This window comes from Bos mutus, chromosome 25 (genome assembly GCF_027580195.1).
Source record: "Bos mutus isolate GX-2022 chromosome 25, NWIPB_WYAK_1.1, whole genome shotgun sequence".
NCBI lineage: Eukaryota > Metazoa > Chordata > Mammalia > Artiodactyla > Bovidae > Bos > Bos mutus.
Window position 1 is genome coordinate 40907774 of NC_091641.1, and position 20939 is coordinate 40928712.

The 20939-nt window shown below is 57.0% G+C and overlaps 1 protein-coding gene across 3 annotated transcripts in view; it reads left to right on the forward strand.

Annotated features, from left to right (window-relative positions):
- The window catches only part of UNKL (unk like zinc finger), a 32347-nt gene that overhangs the window by 668 nt on the left and 10740 nt on the right, over positions 1-20939 (forward strand). Inside the window, exons 2-9 of one of the 3 annotated variants that reach the window (XM_070362832.1) lie at positions 688-897; positions 10339-10515; positions 10829-10962; positions 13827-13962; positions 15161-15278; positions 15688-15772; positions 16284-16369; positions 19569-19631. In XM_070362832.1, the coding sequence (XP_070218933.1) occupies positions 688-897; positions 10339-10515; positions 10829-10962; positions 13827-13962; positions 15161-15278; positions 15688-15772; positions 16284-16369; positions 19569-19631 (1009 nt within the window). The remainder of the gene's footprint in view (positions 1-687; positions 898-10338; positions 10516-10828; positions 10963-13826; positions 13963-15160; positions 15279-15687; positions 15773-16283; positions 16370-19568; positions 19632-20939) is intronic. The other 2 variants (XM_070362834.1, XM_070362833.1) reach the window with 2 other exon arrangements.

Here is a 20939-nt window from a genome sequence, read left to right on the forward strand (position 1 = left end):
CCGTATGAGGGGACTGCGCGCGGGGTCTGAGGGAACGCGCCTGAGATCCAGGAGATTCTCCTGGGCTCTGGGGGAGCGGCCGCCTGGGACCGTCTGGAATCGGAGTGGGTGTCACGCCTGAGCTCCGAGATGGGCCAGCTGCGCCCTGGGCCAATCCGCGTCTGGATTCTGCAGGGTCGTGCCTGGGGTCGGGGACCGTGTCTGGGATTGACGAATCCTTCCTGGGATCCGAGGAACGCGCGTGGGCTTTCAGGGCGGCGGTGGAGGGGAGTGGAGGGAGACGGATGAGCAGAGAGGGAGGCGGGGCAAGGGGAGAGGGAAGGGAGGTGGGGAGGGGTCTGAACTTGGAGTGAGAGGTCGCCCATGAGATTGGGGATCACACCTGCGGTCTGGGATGGGTAGCTGCGCCTGAGGTTGGGGATGGGGGGCTTCGCCTGGGGCGGGGGGCTGTGCCTGGGATTGGAGCTGGGGACTGCGCCTGGGGTCGGGGATGTGGTATCGTCTCTGGGGTCCGAGAAATGCGCCTGGGCCGGGGGAGCGGGGCGGGGGGACGGCAGAGTGGGGAATTGCGCCTGGGGTCGGGGCCTTCGGGCGCACGGGGTCCGACCCCTGCCCAGGAGTCCTCGGGCCGCCCGCCGGCGGCGGCGGCGGCAGCGGAAGCGACCCCAACGCTGTTTGTCTTTTTAGGTATCTAAAGGAGTTTAGGACAGAGCAGTGCTCCCTGTTTGTGCAGCACAAGTGCACCCAGCACAGGCCATTTACCTGTTTCCATTGGCATTTCCTAAATCAGCGTCGGCGCAGACCGCTCCGCAGGCGCGACGGCACTTTCAACTACAGCCCGGACGTGTACTGCTCCAAGTACGACGAGGCCAGCGGCGTGTGCCCGGACGGCGACGAGTGAGTGCGTGCGGCTGCCGGGCGGCGCGGCCCACACCCGGCGGGTGCGGACGCGGGTTTCCCGGCCCCTCGCGCGGGAAGGCCCCGTCTCCGCTTTGAACTTTCCCCGTGACCGCTGGTCTTGGTGGGGAGATTTGTCAGCCAGTGCGGGAAGGACCGCGTGCGGCTGGGGGATAGCCCTTGTAGGGGGCAAACCGACTTTGCTGCGCTTCCCGCTTTGATCACGGCCCAGTTCTCTGAACTCCCTGCATTAGAGCCAACCCTCACGAGGTACAGCTTTTGAGTTTAGGATCATTTTGTAGTCGTCTCTTGCTTTCTGGTCAGAGAGCTTGTTAGAAGGTTTGCTCACATTGTGCACATGTATCCAGAATGGCTTCTTGCTTGCTGTTTATATGTTTAAATTTTAAAGAATTGACAGGAAGGTTATTTGCAGACTGTCACTTGTATAGCACTTTTAAAGTTTAAGAAATCCATGTTTTGTTTTGGTTGCTTTTTTTTTTTTTACAAGTTTCCTAATGGTGTTATGAACAGATGTCCTCATTTTGAAGTATGTAGAATATGAAAACAAGGAAAGTACAAGTTAGATTGTACTTTCATGAAACCAGCAGAGATCTGTAGCAGGAGGTCTTGCTTTTTTCCTGTGGGCTGTGTCAGGAGAAAGGGCCTCCCCAGTCCCTCCTGGAGGTGAGGTGGCGGCGCTGTGCCCCAGGGCCTCTTGGAAAAAACGTCTAGGGTTCAGCTTCTGTCAGATCCAAGTCTGATTTGGGGGAGGTCTTTTTGGTTTCTCAGGGGATTCCCTGGTGGCTCAGATATTAAAGAATCTGCAATGTGGGAGACCCAGGTTCAATCCCTGGGTCAGGAAGATCCCCTGGAGAAGGGAATGGCAACCCACTCCAGTACTCTTGCCTGGAAAATCCTATGGACGGAGGAGCCTAGCAGGCTCTGACAGTCCATGGTGTCACAGAATCAGACACGACTGAGCGACTAATGCTAATCGATAAATACTTTAAAGTCTTTCTTGAATCTACTGCAGTGTTGTTTCTGCTTTATGCTTTGGTTCCTGGGCCCTGGGGCATGTGTGATCATACCCACACCCCCTGTGTTTGACGGTGAAGTCTTAACCACTGGACCATTAGGGAAGTCCCCTGTTTTTCATTTAAAAAATGCTTAGGTCCAGGGAGTAAACTTTTGATCTTTGGCGATCATCTTAAAAGCTCTACTTCCTGAGAGGTTTTTAGTTGAACACCAGATAGTCAAATAAGGTTGTTAAGGCAGCCTGTAGCCTGTGGAAATAATGTAACTGGCTTCATTTTGGTTAAGATGGTATTATATTCTGTGAGGTCTTAAAAGTGCGTTATTTAATTGCATCTTGAGCTGCTGTTTGCTGCAAATCGGTGTTTGGAAGAGAGATGTTTTTGCCTAGCTAAGGCTTAGCCCCTGACTCCTCATTTCCCGTGGCCATGTCAGTCACCTCTCCTGAATGTAAGCCTTGAGTCGCCCTCAGGGGGCCACTGATGAGACCCTGCTGCAAAGACCCAGTCACCTAGCGTGTGTGACCCCATTCCAGAGTCCAGGATGGGAGACTGATTGGCAGTATTCATGGATGATGAAAAGAAAGCGTATTTTAGTGGCTGTTTTGGGTTCCAGAGTCTGAAGGGCCTGGTATTGATTCAGACCCATTGCTGGGCTTCAGGGTAGGGTCCAGTTCCTATGGGATGAAGAGTACTGCGGTGAACACCTACCTGGTGATGGTCCTTTTAAGCTGGGTTTAAACATTAATTAAATAGTATTGCAGTTTATTATAAAAATGTTAACATGGGGAATCCCCTGGTGGTCCAGTGTCAGGAGTACACACTTCCACTGCCAAGGGCCTAGGTTCAGTCCCTGGTGGAGGAACTAAGATCTCACAAGTGGGGCAGCATGGCTGGGGGGTGGGGGAGGTGGGGGTGGAAACACTTGCAGCCTGAATAGCATGCAAGTCATCACTGAGAAGAGTGGGATTAAAATGGGTGTCTGACACTGTTTGGGGTGTATCCTGTGAATATGTACACATAGTGTGAAAGTACATGTGTGTCTTCCTAAAGATTTCCTTTGTGACTTTTATTGAGCAAGTGAGATGACTTGCTTTAGCCCCACAGGAAGTGTCTGACAGGCCAGACGTCTCCCTGAGAGTCTCTCGTTAGTAATCACTACTCATTCGGCCTGAGATGGACTTTCCTGGAGTCTGTCCTGTTGAATTACATATTCTGGCTCATGCAGGGTTGCCATGGGATCTGTAAATAGACTCTACCCTTCAAAGCAGGGAAATAGCCTCCTTCCTTTTATTTCAGTTCATTGCTTCTTGAAATGTCTATTTTGGGCTTTTATAGGACCAACCTATTACTGTAAATCATGAATATGTATCAGAGAGCAAAGACCCTTCAGTCAGCTCAGGTGACTTGTGCGTCCAAGGCGGTTCTGCCAGTCTGATGGAGCCGTGGGGCTGAGCCACAGGCAGGAGCGGGGACCCCCAAGAAGGCTGGCATCCCTGATGTCAGCTCCTGTGCTAGGCAGGTGGTCATTCTCCCCTCTTGCTGTCGCCCCTTCTCCTGGGGCGCCCTCACCACCTGTCCCCACCACCCCAGTGAGAACTCCAGCTGTCTCTGGGTAGCCCCCCATCCCCTCTCCCCCACGGGCACACCCCCCACCCCACAGTCACCCCCTTTCCCCAGCGGCAGTCACCCTCCTCTCTATCACACCTCCTCCCTGGCCCCGCCCCCGCTTCGCCCCGCCCCCAGGGGAACACCCTGTGGGCCCGCCCCCCCGCGGCGCCCTTTGTTCCGGCGGCCACGCCCCTTCCCCGGCTGGCCGCGTCTGGCCGCGGGGTCACGTGGCCCCGCCCCGTCCCCGTGGGAACTGGCCTCCCCGCGGCTGGGGCCACGCTCACTCCGAGTCGGCCCGGCGCTGCCTCTGGCCGCGGGGTCAGGCCCGCAGCCCCGGGTGCGTGTTCCCTCACTCCCCGTGCGGATCCGTCTCAGGTATTCCCTAGGCTGGCTCTTCGAAGAAAGCGGCGCGGGCAGGAGCGCCGCGTGGCTGGAGGTCTCTCCAGATCAGCCGCCCGCTGAGAGCTGTCCGAGAGCGGCCCGGGCCCCCAGCTGGTCCTACTCGCGGGTCTTGCTTCCGCTCCCCGGAGACCTTGTATCCCTCCTGTGCTGGTAAAAGGTGTCAGGAGCGTCTACAGAGGTCGGTTCAAAGCGAAGGCCCTTCCAGGACTCCGAGGGGCCCCTCCCGGAAATGTTTTCATTGGCAAACAATACAAGCAGCCCCCAACTCTGCCCGGTACAAAGTTGCCTCCCTCTTTGCTGATAACCCTCCTTCTGCCAAAGGCAGGCCGCCCGTGGGTGGCCTTCCAGGCCCCACGTCTAATAGATGTTTTCTTGGGTTTGGTAAGAAGTGGGCCTGCCCCCCCATCCTGTGCTGTAAGTTTCCAGGTCCTCTAGAGGCCTTCCTGCCTGCCTGCAGGGCTCCCTGCCGTGGCTCCACCGGCAGGCCCTGTCCTCTCCCCACTGCACCGGGGGCATCTGGTAACATGGCCCCATTGCCTCAGCGATGATGTGTGATTTGGGGACCTTCCACCTGTGAATCTGGGCACCGTGGGAGCTTGCTGACCTACAGAAACTTTTCTACATGTCCAAGGCTTGGTGTGCCTGTTGTGCCATACGGGTCCTTAGTCTGGCCTCTCTGCTGAGAGATGCTCTTGCCATGTTTAAAGAGTCGGGTGTCCTGGGACCCAAGGCTTAGTGAAAGTCTGTTCATTGCAGGAGGGTTATAAACTCTTGGTGTTAAACCGACCTTATGAGTAAACTCTGCTTGGGCTTTTGGGGGTGAGGTGAAAGCCAAGGGCAGGCTGGGAACATGAGAGCAGAATATTTAGAAGTTGTGCATGCTCAGTCACGTCTGACTCTGTACGACCCTGTGGACTGTAGCCCGCCAGGCTCCTCTGTCTACAGGGTTCTCCAGGCAAGAATACTGGAGTAGTGTGCCATTTCCTCCTTCAGAGAATCTTCCCCATCCAGGGATCAAACCTGTGTCTCCTGCATTGCAGGCAGATTTTTTACCACTGAGCTACCTGGGAAGCCCTATTTAGGAGTCAGGGGCTACTTAACAGTCTCGAGGAAGACACAGGCTTACAAGCTGACCAACTTAAGGACATTACAATCAGGTGACTGAGTTGGATCTATGAGAGACCAGTAGGTAGAAGAGCTAGAAGAAAGTGAGAGTGATGTTAGCACTTCAGTTTGTCCTGCAGTGAGTAAAAGGGGGCTGTGAGAAGGCGAGAGCTCTGGTGCTCCTTGGGGGTGAGTGGGGAGATGGCCACCACAGGGACAGGATCCCTGGAGAGGATGGCAGCTGGGAGGTGCAGAGGAGGGCGGTGGACATTGCTGGGCTGATGGTCCACGTTAGGGATTAATGAAGGGTGACTAGCCTGGCTCAAGAGTCCAGGGAAGCCCTTGGAAGCCAGAAGCTGGGGGTGCAGAGGACAGGTGTGTCAGCATGGGGTTAGCTGGCAGCCCCCCACCCCTAGTGTTGGAGAGGAGACTCTCAAGCTTCTCCCCACAAGACCCCCCCTTTTCTTCATCCCCCTACTCCCCTACCCCCAGCTGGTGTGGTCCACAGGTCTTCCTTTTCCCATTTTTCTGCTGCCACTCACTTTCTATTCCTGCTCCTTGAGGACCAGGAGAGAATCACGTTGTACTTGAGTGTCCCTCTGAGCCCAGTGGTCCTCCCAGTGCGGCCCCAGCCCCGCAGCCGCACCGTCACCTGAGGACTTGCCCTCAGTTTAGACCCACAGTTCCCACCAGTGTCAGCCCAGACTGTCCAGATGGTTCTGATGCGCTCCAGCCTGGCTTGCTAACTGGTGTTAACGCAGAGTGGCACTGGGTCTGTGTGTCCACCATTGCTTGGGTGAGTTGCAGGAGGGAACTGCTGGAGCTGTGTTCCTCTCTCCCCCTCCCTCCTGGCTCTAGCGGCTCCAGAGCTTCGCGGCAGACCTGTGTCTGACATGTGCTGCTGCACCACGGCGTCCACGGAGCCCTGTGTTAATTACATGGAGTGGGTCACTGGTTGGATGGGCTTGTCAGCTATGGACACCGCCCTGAATTTGGTGGGCTGTGGGACTGAGTCATGTTACACGTGCTGCCAGGCTGTCAGTGGCCCGGAGGTTGGATGACTGAACTCCTGCTTCGAGGAAGCACCTGCCTGCCGTATTGAGCTGACCCCTGGGGTCTCCCAGCCCCTTCCCCACTTCGGTGAGGGCCTTTTGTGTCTTAGATGTTCTTAGGCAATGGCACCCCACTCCAGTACTCTTGCTTGGAAAATCCCATGGAAGGAGGAGCCTGTTAGACTGCAATCCATGGGGTCACTAAGAGTCGGACACGACTGAGCGACTTCACTTGCACTTTTCACTTTCACGCATTGGAGAAGGAAATGGCAACCCACTCCAGTGTTCTTGCCTGGAGAATCCCAGGGATGGGGGAGCCTGGTGGGCTGCCGTCTATGGGGTCTCACAGAGTCGGACGCGACTGAAGTGACTTAGCATAGTGTCTATTAGTCGTTCAGTCGTGTCCAACTCTTTACGACCCCATGGACTGTAGTCTGCCAGGCTCCTCTGTCCATGGGATTCTCCAGGCAAGAATACTGGGGTGGGTTGCCATTTCCTTCTCCTGGGGATCTTCCCAGCCCAGCGGTTGAACCCAGGTCTCCTGCATTATAGCCAGATTCTTTACTATCTGAGCCGCCAGGGAGGCCCCTTAGATGTTCTTAGGTGAAGCCATTTTCTTTTCATTAAATGTTCTTCAATATCTTAATCTCAGCTCATGCTTGCAGGCAGAGGTGACATGCCCCTAGTGAAATAATAGTGCCTGTTCGGTGCTCAGTGCTAGGGAGAGGGGGGACCTTGGCCAGGTTCTGGTTGCCGTGGAGATGGTACTGGCAAAGAAACAAAATGATGCTAAGAGCAGACCTGAGGGACCGCTAGGAAATGGGAGGGGTGTGGCACCACCACATTCCCTCCCTGGGTCCGGGAGGTTCCCGCAGTTTCTGCCACAGCCTGTGTCAGCCCGTTGGTGGTGCTCGAGGTCCTGTGGTCCTGCTCGGGCTGTTCTGCAGACTTGGTTTTATAGACAGACCTGCAGATGCTGCCTCGGCTCTGGTGTGCTGGCTCCCTCCCCAGACTCTGGAATTATCTTCCTTTAAACGTACAGTAGATGAGTGAGTGTTTCTGAAGATTGGAACTGTTTTTGCAGAATGGCTGTTTTCCTGTTTAAGTCATTTTATCTTTTATTGAGGCGAAACATAACATTAAATTTGTCAGCTTGGCTCTTTTACGTGTACAGTGTAATGGTGTTGAGTTCATTCGCGGTGCCGTGCAGCCATCACCACCATCCACCTCCAAAACTCCATCTTCAAACCGAAACTACGTCCCCGCGAAACAGCCCTTCCTTCCATGATTTCTGATGGAAGCAGATGGTGTGTCTGTATTCCTGCCCCTCCCCCACCCTCCGAGGTAAACTGTAGGGCGCAGCGCTTCCTTTTCTTGGTGCTTTTACCTCGCGGTGCCTCCTGGCACCCCTCCCGAAGCCCTCCACGCAGACCACCCGCTCATACAAACCACCAGCTCGCTCCTCTGCCTCTGCGGACCTCCCTTGGTGTTTATCCCACAACTCGGTTGTCTCCAACCTTTGGCGGTTACAAACAGCACATCTTTCTGTCTCTGTTTGCTAGTCTGTCTGTGACGGTTACTGGGACAGAGGGTAAGGGCACGTGTCCTCTGGGTGCCTGTCACTGGCCGGCAACAGTGTCACTTGGCTGTCGCCCTGCGCCCCAGGTTCTGTCCGGAACAGACGGGCCTCCAGGTGAGTTTCTCTCATCAGAAGCAAGGCGAGTGCCTCTCAGTGCTCCAGACCCTTTGCATTTTCACTGAGCTAAGTTCCTGGTTTGTTTCTCTAGCTGTCGTCCTGTGACCTTCTGGTCCCTGATTCTACATTCTTTATTTGTTAGTGATATTAGTCTGTATATTAATGCAAAAAGTAGGGGGTCCTTGTTCTAGAACAGGCTCCCTGGTGTGGCAGAGGCTGCTCCCCGACAGCTCTCCTCTCTGGGATCCCAGGGACTGAGTCGTGCAGAGATGCGCAGGAGTGCCAGGAGGAGCTTGAGATGTGAGATGCAGCTCTGAGGGAGGGATTTTAAAGCAGGCTGCACCGGCAGCTAACACAGTAAAACTGCTAAGGAGACGTCTGACCATTCCACTCACGCTCCCTGAGAACTGTTCCTTGGAGCTTGTCGCTGGGAACATGGAGGAAACAGCTCGTATTCGGCATGTGGAGCACAGTCAGCATGCGGAGTGTTTCCTTTCCCATATCTGTGTGCGAGACAATAATAGTCAAGTTTTTTCTTCTCTTTTTTGTAAAGTGGGGACCAACTTGACCTGTAACCCGCTTTCTCCACTTTCCTCTTTTCCTTTATCTCACGAGGACGGCTCCGGCCGCTGGGATTGCCCGGAAGTGTTGTGCGGAGGTAATTGGAGGAATTGCCTCACTTTCAGTTCCTGCCCGCAGACAAGAGGGTGCGGTCCATCCCTTCCCCCGACCCCCGTGTCCATGTGCGGGGGCCCTTGGGCTGGCTGTGTTCCATTCTCTTATCTGGATGCTGCCACTCAGGTGAAATGCCGCAAGCCAGCCAGGTGTGATCTGTGACACGTGTCCCTGTAAGTGGTATTTCACTACAGATGTGGAGAGCAGCTCTTGCTTCTGTCTCCAGTGGACTTTAAGTTGTGATAACATCCCTAAAGTTTGCCATTTTAAATATTTTTAAATGTGCAATTCAGCATCGTTAATTACATTCAAAATGTTGTGCAACCATCTGTTTCCAGATTCTTTCTCCCAGACAGAAGCTCCGCCCTCTTACACACCCGTTCCCCCTGCCCCTCCCCGGGCCCCACTCTCTCCTTCCTGTTGCTGTGAAAGTGACTGCTTTAGGGCCCTCGTGTGAAACGACCCCCACAGTGTGTGTCCCCTGGTGTCTGGCTTGGTTCCCGTAACGTTGCAAGAACCAACGTTCCCGGAACGTTGCAGCCGCGTCCACACTCACTCTGCTGTCCGGATGGACCACGCCTCGCTCATCTGTCCATCAGTTGGTGGACACTTGGTTTGTCTCCAGCTTTAAGCTCTTGTGTCTCTAGTCGTGGGGGCACAAGTTTCTCCTCGAGACCCTGGCTCCTTCGGGGGTACGTCTGGAGGCGTCCCTTCGGGGCCCGCAGCATTTACCTTCTGCCTGGTGGCTGCAGGGCCCCCGGGACTTGCTGGGCACGGGGTCTTCTCTGCCTCTTGCCTCCTGCTCACGGGCCTGCACGCCCGAGGTGTGGTCAGGTCTGCGGTGAGCTGCCCTAACCTGGAGCCTCTGTTTCTTCATCTTCTGAGATGGGGATGCGGATTGCTTGCCCCTCGGTTGCTTTCCTTTTACCCTCGGTCCTGCCCATCCATCTGTGCTCTGCCCGGGAGCCCCCACACCCCAGGTGCTCCCAGCGCCTGGGCCACGGCCTGCCTGACAGTGAGGCAGCCCCCCACACCCCCACAGTGAGGCAGGAGTGGGCCTTTTCCAACTCCCACACGGTGCTGCCTTGCTGTCTCGGGGAGGGGCCGAGGCTGTGTTCTTAGACCTGGGGGCCTGCAGCTGTGGCCTGCATCGGCCTCGGGCCGTCCGGGGGCTGCTCAGAGGGGCTCCTGTCCCATCCTTCTGTGTCCATGGCTTTTGTCTGGAGGGACCGACCTAGAGGTGGGCTCATTCCCGCCATGTCTGTGCTGGGACCATCCATGCCATCTCACTGCTGACATCTCCCTGCGTGGGACCCTTGACCTTGGCCTTGACCCTGACCCTTGGTGCTCCTGGAGCTGCCCGTGGCTCTCCCTGGGCATGTGAGGCTCTGGGCCTTTGTGTGGCCCCAGGGACACTGCCCCGTCCTCCCCCAGTCGCTTTTCCTCGGCCTGTCCCCCACAGCGTCCTCCAGCGCCGCCTCCGCCGAGGGGTCCCCGGAAGCACCTGGATGGGAGGAGGGAGAGGCTGCCAGCCGCTTGTCTGATGGGAACTTTGTTTTCCACTTGATTCAAAAAAATTACGAAGGGTGATTTTCCAGGAGCTTGGGTGTTGTGCTTTCTTCCCACGTGTCGTCGAGGGCTTCGTGGGGTCTGAGGGCCGTGTGAGGGGTCTGGGGCAGGGATGGGGCTCTGGTGCTGTTCACCCTCCGACCAGAGCAGGCATCTGGGAAAAGCTGACGCGAGCCAGCCGGCCGGGGAGCAGGTGGGCCCCGACACGCACTGTCCTGTGCCCCCAGGTGTCCGTACCTGCACCGGACGACCGGGGCCGGGGAGCAGGTGGGCCCCGACACGCACTGTCCTGTGCCCCCAGGTGTCCGTACCTGCACCGGACGACCGGGGACACGGAGCGCAAGTACCACCTGCGCTACTACAAGACGGGCACCTGCATCCATGAGACGGACGCGCGGGGCCACTGCGTGAAGAACGGGCTGCACTGCGCCTTCGCCCACGGCCCGCTGGACCTGCGGCCGCCCGTGTGCGACGTCCGGTGAGTGGCCGTCCTGCCAGGAGCCGCTCTGCTCCCCCGGCCTCAGGCTTCGCTTGCCTCCAGGGGCTCTTCCGGGGCCTGGATTTTATTCCTAAGGAGAAAGTGACCCGCTGCTGTCCTGCTGACCTGGGCATGGGGAGCTCGGGCGTCTTGGGTGCTCAGCTCTCAGGCCTGTTGGGGTTTGAGTCGAGGCGGCCTTCCCGGGATGGACGTGCCTAGGTGGCTCCATAAAGTGACAGAGCCCTGTGGCCGTCTCACCATCCGAAGCTTCGGACGGGGCGCAGTGCCGTGACCACGCGTTGTTTGGTTTCAGGGAGCTGCAGGCGCAAGAAGCCCTGCAGAACGGCCAGCTCGGCGCCGGGGATGGCATCCCTGACCTGCAGCCCGGGGTCCTGGCCAGCCAGGCCCTGATGGAGAAGATCCTGGGCGAGGACCCCCGGTGGCAAGGTAACCCTGCGGCCACTGCCGTCTGCAGAGTGCCCACATAGTGGACCTCGAGACCGAGGCTCCGTGCACGCTGGCCCCCGTCAGCGCCCCTGCTCATGGGTCTGGTCCCCGGGCTGCTTGGGGACGGGACTGCATGGCGGCCCCTGCTCCTGCAGAGCGTCCTGTCCCGGAGCCTGCCTGCTCCCCGGCAGCCTCACAGGTGAGCCACGGGCAGCGGTTTTAATTGTGAAACACTCACAACATAAACACCCCACTCCAGCACTCTTGCCTGGAAAATCCCATGGACGGAGGAGCCTGGTGGGCTGCAGTCCATGGGGTTGTGAAGAGTTGGACACGACTGGGTGACTTAACTTTCACTCTTCACTTTCATGCATTGGAGAGGGAGGTGGCGACCCACTCGGGTGTTCTTGCCTGGAGAATCCCGGGGGCGGCGGAGCCTGGTGGGCTGCCGTCTCTGGGGTCACACAGAGTCGTACACGACTGAAGTGACGTAGCAGCACAACATAAATCTTCCATTTTAACCATCTCAGCATCACAGCTTGTGGCATTTGGCATGTCTGCAGTGTGTGCAGCCGTCACCTTGGTTCTAGAACATTCCATCACCTCGGACAGAAACCCCTGCTGTTAGTGGGCCTGCTTCACAGCCCTGGCCCGGCTCTGCCGCCATGGGGCCGCCTGTTTGATGCTTCTCTCGGGCGGTGTGGTTTTAAGAGACAGGCCCCACCGCCCCCACCACCCCTAAGTTATGCCAGCATGTCTCCTCAGAAGCTTCGCACACAACACTTCAGGCTGCCTCACTTCAATGCTGAGTTCCCTGCAAGGGTCTTTCCCCTGCTTGCTGAACCCTGAGCTGCCCGGGGCCCAGGCATGCGTTTATAACGGTGGCCGCCCAGGCCTTCTCGGGACGGGCCTTGCGGGCCACCGTCCGTGTGCTTGTCCAGCCGTGCCCGGGGAAAGGCTGCCACAGAGGAACGGCCGCCCGCAGCTCCCACTTGCCGGCACCTCAGAGCTTGTCATTCAGCAGAGCAGCCGTTTTGTGTTGCAGCCCCTCAGCCCCCCTGGTCCGAGACCCCAGCTCCGCCCGTGCGCTCCGGCTGGCGGCCCGGGTCGGGGTGTGAGTGCCCTCGTCACCGTCGGGCAGGCTGAGCTTGAAGAAGTAAAGTGGGCCCGGCCAGGCCCAGTGATTCTCAGCCCTGTGGATTGAGTTTTTAAGGAGCAGATTTTCTTTCTTAGGGAAGTTCTTTGTTGGTGCTTCAGGAACACCTAGTATTGATGTGGTAACGTTTGTTACAGTTGACAACCAGCATTGATACACGATTGTATTGATACCCAGTTGACAACCAGGATTGATACACGATCGTATTGATACCCAATTTCTCACCCGCCTTGTGTTGTCCTCCGGGTTTGGGCAGATGTGTAAAGACTTGGATCCTCCCGTTAGGATGTCACTGCCCTCAGACCCTCTCTGCTCTGCGGCTGGTCCCTCCCCCTCCCTGCCGGCCGCTGACCTTTCACCCCACGGTCCTGTCCTACAGTGGGGACCACAGTGCACAGCCGTTGCACTTGGTGCTGTGTGTGCAGGGGTCCCCCGGTCTCTTCAGGGCTTGCTAGTGTCTTCTTATTGCTGAAGAGGTCTGGGGGGCTTGTTCATCCATCACCCTCCGATGGGTGTCCCCAGCCCCTGGGACTCAAGATGCTGCCACGCCGCCTACTTCCTCGTGGGTCATGCCATGCAGTGCAGGACCTCTGTCTGTTGGAGACCTTCAGTCAGTGCTTGTGAACAAACAGCATACAATTTTTATTTTCTCAAAATCATCTTTTCTGCTCAAACTCCTTTTGTCCTCACCATGCCCTGCTGTGCGGTTCATGTTTCTTGTCATTTAGTCAGTTATTTGGAACTGAGTTTGGCCTGGTGGAGGTGGGGCCATTAAACTTGGGCGTGGAAGCGTGTCCTGGGCGTCGCGGCACAGCACTGCCCCGGCCTTTCCCGCAACACCTCAACGGTCAGCCCCGCTGGGCAAGTTTGGTTAAAAACAATGGCGTTTGTAAAAATATAAAGGGAAGGTCAATTATTAACCAGCCCAAAGAAAGTCAAAGTCACTCAGTCGTGTCTGAGTCTTTGCGACCCCATGGACTGTCCGTGGAATTCTCCAGGCCAGAATATTGGAGTGGGCAGCCATTCCCTTCTCCAGGGGATCTTCCTAACCCAGGGATTGAACCCAGGTCTCCTGCATTGCTCAGGAATGCGTATTATTTTCAAGAATCTCCTTTTATTGGATACGGCTTATAAATGACCCTTGGTAGGTTTTTATTTTTTGCTTTAAGATAACGTGAAATGAACCATTTAGAAAATAGACTTTATTTCTCAGGGCAGGTCTGGGGCCCACCTTATGGAACGCTCGGGGGCTTCTCACGTGGCTACTGCCTCCCCACAGGCGGTGGCCCTGGTGCCAGGGGACGGCTGTCACAGCGTCACCTGCCGGTCAAACCAAGCCTTTTAAAAGTGTATTTCGGAGGTTTCTAGTGTGTTCAGTGGTGTGCGTCCTTCACTTTCATCCGGTTCTAAAACTCTGTCCAGTCTCCCCGAAGAAGCCCCGGGCACACTCTGCCGCGGGTTTGCCTGTCCTGGACGCTTCCTTTAAGTAGGGTCAGGCCGTGCCTTCTGTGTCTGCCGCTCTCGCTGACCACGCATCCGGCCCGCTCAGGGCTCACCCACGTGGCACGCGTGTCTGTGCTTCACCCCTTTGCCTCCACCATGGGACAGGCTGCATGGCGTTTCTCGTCACCTGCCCAGAGACGCTTGGGGCAGCATGGCCGCCGTGAGCGGGCGTGCGCATGTCCCCGTGTGGACCCCTGTCTTGCAGACACCAACTTTGTGCTGGGCAGCTACAAGACAGAGCAGTGCCCCAAGCCGCCACGCCTGTGCCGCCAGGGCTACGCATGCCCACACTTCCACAACAGCAGGGACCGGCGGCGGGACCCTAGGCGGTTCCAGTACAGGTGAGCCCGGGCCCTGGGTCACGGGTGTGGGCCTGGCTGCCCCTCCACTGGGCTTATGTCTGGCTCGAGGCTCTGCTTTAGGCAGTGGCCCCTCCATTCCCTTCAGCCTCCCTGAAGGCCCTGGTGTCCAGGGATGCCAGCCCAGCAGATGCCCCCATGGTGGCAGGTGTGGTCAGGGTGTGGCTCCTCTGTTTCCCTGTCCCCCCCGTGACCTGTGCGTCCTCCGGCAAGGGCGCCTGCTGGCGAGGGCCCGCCCTGGCGAGGCTGGGAGTCCTGGTGCCCACAGCCTGCTTCACCCTCTCTGGGGGCCTGACTTCCTCAGGTTGTGGGTTTGGGTCTCACCTGGGGTCGTGCACCTGGGTAGTCCTGATCTCTTCCTGGGCCATTTCCTCCTCCCTCCACCTATCCTCACCTTGGTGCCCGGCTTATCCTCTGGTTTCCCAACCCGCCGCACGGGCCCAGCACTGGGCAGGGTGGGGGCTGGGGGTGCAGAACCTCCAGGGGTGTCCGGGCATCTGGCCCCTCACCTTGACCCTTCTGTGGGTCCCCAGCTCTGTGTCCAGCTTGTTCTTTGAGCCAAAAGTCATTCTCCAATCATCTGACACTGCCTCGCATGCCTTACTTGGCCTTCATATAGAAAGAGATCTTTTTATGACGGTTACTGTTCTGAGTGGTTTAACGAGAGTTGAGGGTCAGAGAACCTCTGAGTATTAGTCACTTGATGTCGTCTCGAGAAGGTGAAGTAAATTTTACTGCATATAAAAAGGGTAGAAAATCATAAAATATGTCCTATTTCCCACAGATAAGTTTAAAATAAACCCCATACAATAAAGCTGCTGGGAAGCACCTGAAGCATGGAGGGGGTTGTTAGGGTTTTCGTGTCTTGGGCCCTGGGTCTCAGATTCAGTGTTGAAGCAGTCTGGTGGGGAGAAAGAGGGTGTTAGTCCCTGGTGGGCTGTGCGGGGTTGGACCTGGTCGCCCAGATGCTGCAGGAGGCCCGGCTGAGTCTCACGGGCGCTGGGGGCTCTTACCGAGACTCACTCACACTTTGTGGAAAATGAAAACAGGCTCCCAGATGCTTTCTGGGCTCCCCTGGATGCTTGTCCTGGTGAGGAAGGGCCAGAGTATGCAGGGCTGCGCCTGGTCTCCAGGGGCGCATGGGGAGGCCATCTGCCCACCTGAGCCCTCCTTGCCGCAGGTCCACGCCCTGCCCCAGTGTGAAGCATGGCGACGAGTGGGGCGAGCCGTCCAGGTGCGCAAGTGGGGACAGCTGTGCGCTCTGCCACTCACGCACGGAGCAGCAGTTCCATCCCGAGGTACGGGCGCCCGATGGGGACTCGCAGTCTGCTCACGGGGCACATGCCATGGCCGCTTAGCAGGCACTCCTTGGGCACCTGCTGGGTGGCGGCCACTGAGCCAGGTGCATCTTTCAGGAAACGCCAAGTGGCCAAGCTGACCTGGAGGGTGGCTTCGAGGACAGGTGCCACAGGAGTGGCCTGGGCCCACATGGTTCCCGGGGTTGATGGGCCCACGCAGGCGCAGCGCCCTGGGCCGCTGGAGGGTTGAGGCGGGGGGAGGCATGCTGCCTGCATCCGTCGTCTTCAGGAGACCCCGTTGTGGTGTGGTTCTTTGAGCTCTGCGTCGTGACTGGCTCGGCTCCAGGCCTCCCGCGGACACGGGTCTCCAGCCCGGTGCTCTACGTGCTGTGTCGCCCTTGTTTCCTAGATCTACAAGTCGACCAAGTGCAACGACATGCGCCAGACCGGGCACTGCCCCCGGGGCCCTTTCTGCGCCTTCGCACACGTGGACAGTACGTGCCACCTTTGCTGGGATCGGGCGGGGGCTCCGCCTTGGGCGAGGGTGGCTGGGAGGGTCGGGGGCCTCTGGGCCTCCTGGGGCCCAGCCTGGCCCTGCCTCTGGGTGCCCCAAGGTCCTGAGTGCAGTCACTGTGACCAGATGAGCCTGTACAAAGCACCTGAAGGGGAAGCAGCCTCGGGTTCGGGAGGTGCACAGACGCAGCCCTTCCTCACTGCACCTGGGAGCTTCCTCCTAAAGCTGTGAGCGTGGGTTCCTGCTCTTACGAGCATGTTACGAATTCCAATTTTACTTTTTTTTTTCTATTTTAATGGTGAGGGTGGCTTTTCCCGTTGAAATTCTCCATGACTTTGGAGTCATTCATGATTCACCCCAGAAGACATGAGGGTCCCTTGCAGGTCAGCTTATACCTGTCAGAGGCTAATACACACTTGCCCCAACCCCAGCTTGGGGTCCCTTAAGCATAGTCTCAGCCAGGAGCCACTCAAAGCCCCCTTTCTCTGCAGAGAGCCTCGGGATGGCCAGCGACTGGAGCTGCCGAGACCTTGCCCTCACCAATGTCCCCACGACCCCCAGTGGGCAGCCCGGACACGTAAGTGGGGACATCCAAGGAGGATGCCCGCTGCCATTTGGTTTGAATCCAGTGTCAGGCACTCAGATGGGTGTGGTCTCTGCGTGATGCGGTTGGAGGCGGCCTGCCTGCAGGGTTGGTGGCGTAGAAGTGTCTAGAAGAGTCCTGGCCGAGTCCTGACTCAGGTGGACTTGCTTGGCCTCGTGTTTTGTCAGAAACGCATGTGTCAGTCGTGTGCGAGGCGCGGTCTCCGCCTGAGGGTGAAGAAGGACCCCCATCGGGCAGGCGAGGCCATGCTGGCAGCTCCCCCGTGAGGAGCACAGCTGACAGCTTGGGACTCAGTGTCTGAGGTGCAGGCGTGTCCCGGGGGCGCCGTCTCGGGGTAGTGAGTATCACAGGAGTTCTTCTTCATCGGCCGTGACTTCCATAAAGCCGTCTGCAGGTGCTGCCTCCGCATCTGCCTGCAGACGGGGCTGAGTTCTTTCAGCGGGGCAGGGAGTTGGGCTGCCCTCCTGGACGATGCCCGCCCTGTGCCCGGGTCGGGCTCTCAGCTCCACTGCTGCCGTATACAGGGCTGCACTTGGATGCAGCCCCCTCCCAGCTCCTCAGTTACCCTGAGGTGGAACTCCAGTGCAGCTCCTTCATGGTGAATGAACAGCGGTGGTCCAGCCACCATTTCTGGTTCACCTTATGTGAGCCAGAACTTGGGAGGGCCTGAAACTGGAATCTCCAGAACTGGAAATTGAGAGAGAAGTTAGTAAGATCCTCTAAGGAGTTGTTACGGAATCCCTTGTACTGCTCATCATAACAGGTCATAAGTCAAAAGGCTGAGTTGTTGGGGCAAAGAATAGCAACATTATTCAGAAAGCCAGTAGACCAAGAAAACGGTATAGACTCGTTTCCCAAAGAACCCAGTTAGAAATCAGGCTTCTTTTGCACTAAAATGGGAGTGGGACTGTGGTTGGTTGGGTTAGCCTGTAGATTTCAGACCATAGGCAACATTCTTTTAGTGATTAATTTGTAGCAAAAGCAATACAATACAAATGTTAAAGTGAAAGAGATCCAATATGGAGTCAGATATGTTTTCCTATGTTACAAAGTGTCCAATAAAAGATTGGAGCAAAGTGTTTCAGAGTGAAACATCCAGCCTTCCCCTGGGCAGGAGCAGGACCTGGAAACTGGCTGTTCCTTCTGCCCCATGTTTTCAGCAAATGCTCAAACAGACTTTGAGAGTCCAGGAAACATGTGGGATCTGAGGCGCTGGGGTCAGTTGGGCCCACGCCTCGGCGTGAGGTCAGGGACGTTGGTTTGGTCAAGACCCTAAGGGAATGTGTCGGTTGGGGTATTTGGAGACCGTCAGACCTCAACATGAGTCTTGCTGTCCCAAATGAGCCATTTTCATTTAAGGTGATGGTGAGGGGATTTGCTTGGTGGCCTGGTAGACTGGAGCTAAGACTGAGCTCCCAATGCAGGGGGCCTGGGTTTGATCCACCTGGTCAGGGAAGTTGATCCCGTGTGCCGCAACTAAGACCCAGCACAGCCAAATAAATAAATATGAAAAAATAAATAAATATGAAAATATAAATAAGCCAAGTTGGGGCTCGGACTAGAGGCCAGCTTCCCTTCCCTGTTTCCCAGGATCTCATCGCCTTTGACAGCCGAGCTGAGTGTGAGTGAAGTGCCCTGTGCCCAGAGGCGCACTGCTCTTCCCATCCTCCTCCTGCCCCGTTCCAGTGTGTCTGTGAACAGCTCAGCGCCTGCCCAATGTGATGGGAATTCCTGGTGTTGCGGAGCATGAGCCCCCACCCCCGTCCCCGGCACAGGGCAGAGGCAGAGGGGCCTGGATGGGGCAGAGCCCTGGGACTTGATGAGGAAGCCAAGTGGAGCTGTTTCAGGATGGCCTGGCTCCTTCACAGTGTAGCTTCTCCGTGGAGCGAGGATCTCGGGTCCCGGGTCAGGGCCTTGGCGCCATCGCCCAAACTGGGGTCGCAGGGTCACTTGTGGAATTCTAGGAAACCAAAGATACCCAGATGGGCTCAGAGTTGAGCCATCGGGCAGGAGGAAGGAGCCCCGGTCAGGGCCAGCGTGAGCATCACTTCTCCGCCCTCCGTGGGTCCTCCTGCAAACGCAGAAACCAAACAGGACGGGGTAACTGGAGCCATCGCAGGCTCACGCATCATAGGATCAGACACAGGAACCAGAGTACTTCCCAGGCCTGCGGGGCGTTTCACGGCAGCTTTGTGCCGACGTTTGCCCTGAGGAAGTCCAGGCCCCAGACGCTGTAGGCAGAGCCGTCCTCGTTCGCAATAGCCCCAGAAGGTGGTTCGTGGGAGTCAGGAGTCCATACACACAGGCAAGGGGGGAACGGTCCCCTCTACCCTTTCAGGGTTAGTGTCTGGGGTCCCGCAAATTAAACTGACCAAAGCCAGCTTAGCTGGAGGAAAGATTTATTATTTATTCATTGGGATGCCAGACCTGAGGACTTACCTACCGTTTTAACAGAGAGCGATAAATAGTGAAGAAGTGACTAGACCTAGGGGTTTCTGCTTTCAGGGAGCTGAATTACGGGATGGTAAAGACATGGGGGAGGAGAAGGCGATGGCACCCTACTCCAGTACTCTTGCCTGGAGAATCCCATGGACGGAGGAGCCTGGTAGGCTGCAGTCCATGGGGTCGCGAAGAGTCGGACGCGACTGAGCGACTTAGCAGCAGCAGCAGCAGCAAAGACATGGGGGGATAGTGGACGAGGAGGGTTACGGAGAGAGTCTGTGGTAAGGTTCAGCCTCCTGCAGCCCCAAGTGATTTGAGTTCTCTGGGGTGAAGCTCTTCCCCTCCTCTTGGGAGGGAGGGGACTGTGTCCAGGCCAGAAGGAGAGGGCAGAGAATCACCTTCCAGGAAACCATCCTTTGCCTCAGGGGTTGACTTTCCAAGACTCTCCCCGCACTGGAGGTGCAGCCCTGCCTGGGACACTTTGTTTGACACTGTGGGTTCAGGGACCTCTCACCTGCCTCCACACAGACCAGCCGAGAGCTCAGAGATCCATGTCGGGCGTGGGAAATGGAGCCCAGGAGAGCTGACACAGAAGCAGCGACTTGAAAGCCTTTTCTGTTCCCTGGACTTCAGTGCTTGGCCTTTCCTGCCTTCCTGGTGGAGCTGAGGTCTCTCTGGGGTTCTGATCAACTGCTTCTCCTTCCAACAGCCAGTGCGTTTTCTGTTGCAGGCAAAGCGGAGAGAGTCACCTGCCGATGGCAGCCAGAAGGCCAGCGAGCAGGACGGCAAGCAGGTACCTCGTGCTGTCTGCAACCGACCTCTGCCTGTGTTAGGACTCTGCACGCAGCTGGTCACACTCACCCCCGCCTCACACAGTGACCGGGCTGACGTCCACTTGTGAGACAGCTCCTTTCTCACAGCCCCCATAGAGGCGTCTGTTCCGTGTTTCCTTTGTTTTCACGTTTTAAAAAATGTACCTTAGAAACAACAGAACCAAAGCCTCTTAAAGGTTCCCCCCGCCCTGGGAAAAGAAGAGGTGCCCTTCGTGGTCTTCTGTGTGGGTGACGGCCCCACAGACCGAGGCTTAAACCGCAGGCCTCGGTTCCGTCCGGAGCCCGAAGTTGCAGACGGGGTGTCGGCGGTGGCGGTTCTTCCTGGGGCCACCCTCTGCCGTCTGCCAGTGGGCGCCGTCTTCCCTCTGCATCTGTGTCTGTCTGCAGTCGTCCTTTTGCCATCAGGACATGAGTCCTGTCGATCAGGACCTGCCCTGACGACCTCGTCTTAACTTGATTCCCTTGGTGAAGACCCGACTCCCAGTCAGGTCCCGCCCAGAGGTACAGGGGGGTCAGGACCCCCATGTCAGTTCCAGCCGAGCCCACGACAGCGTCCGTTGGTGAGCCTGGCTCCCTCTTGGGTCACAACCTGGGCTCGTTCTCACCTCTGCGGGAGTTGTGAGGCTACACGGAGGCTTCCCCCGAGTCGGACCCTTTCTCTCTGTTCTGTGCCACCCAGCTTCCCGTGTGCTCGTTTAACCGAGTTGTTTGAGAAGCAGGGATTTTTTTCAGACATGGGACGCGTGTTTTTCTGCCACTGTGGAAAGGCGGAGGGAGTTTCGCCAGCTTTGCAAGGCTGGGGCCTGGTCGGCAGACAACGAGCACACACCCTCTGCTCGATTGTCACTTGTCTCTGCTCAGTGCTTTCTTTTAAATCCCCAAGTGGACAGGGTGTTGCTGTTTCTCTTCTGCTGGTTTTCTTGGTGCCCCGAGGGTGCCTCCCAGGGGACTTTTCAGAGGGAGATAATCAGGACTTTTTACCATTAGGAAGTTCTGAAGCCATCTCTGAAGTCAGCAGGATGATTGAAAGTAAAAATACAACCCAGTTACTTTGTGACTTTTTAAAAAGATATTGAAATCGAGACGTTGCTCATTAAGAATCTGAAACATGAAATGTTAACAGTAGCATAGCCAACAGGGCACTGTGGCTGTGGTCTCAGGGCTGTGGAGGAAGGGCCTGGAGAGGAGTGGGATGCGTGGCGGGGCACCTCGAGAGGGGTGGGCAGTTTCTGATGTGATATATGAGCTATACCCCCTCAGGCGCTGTG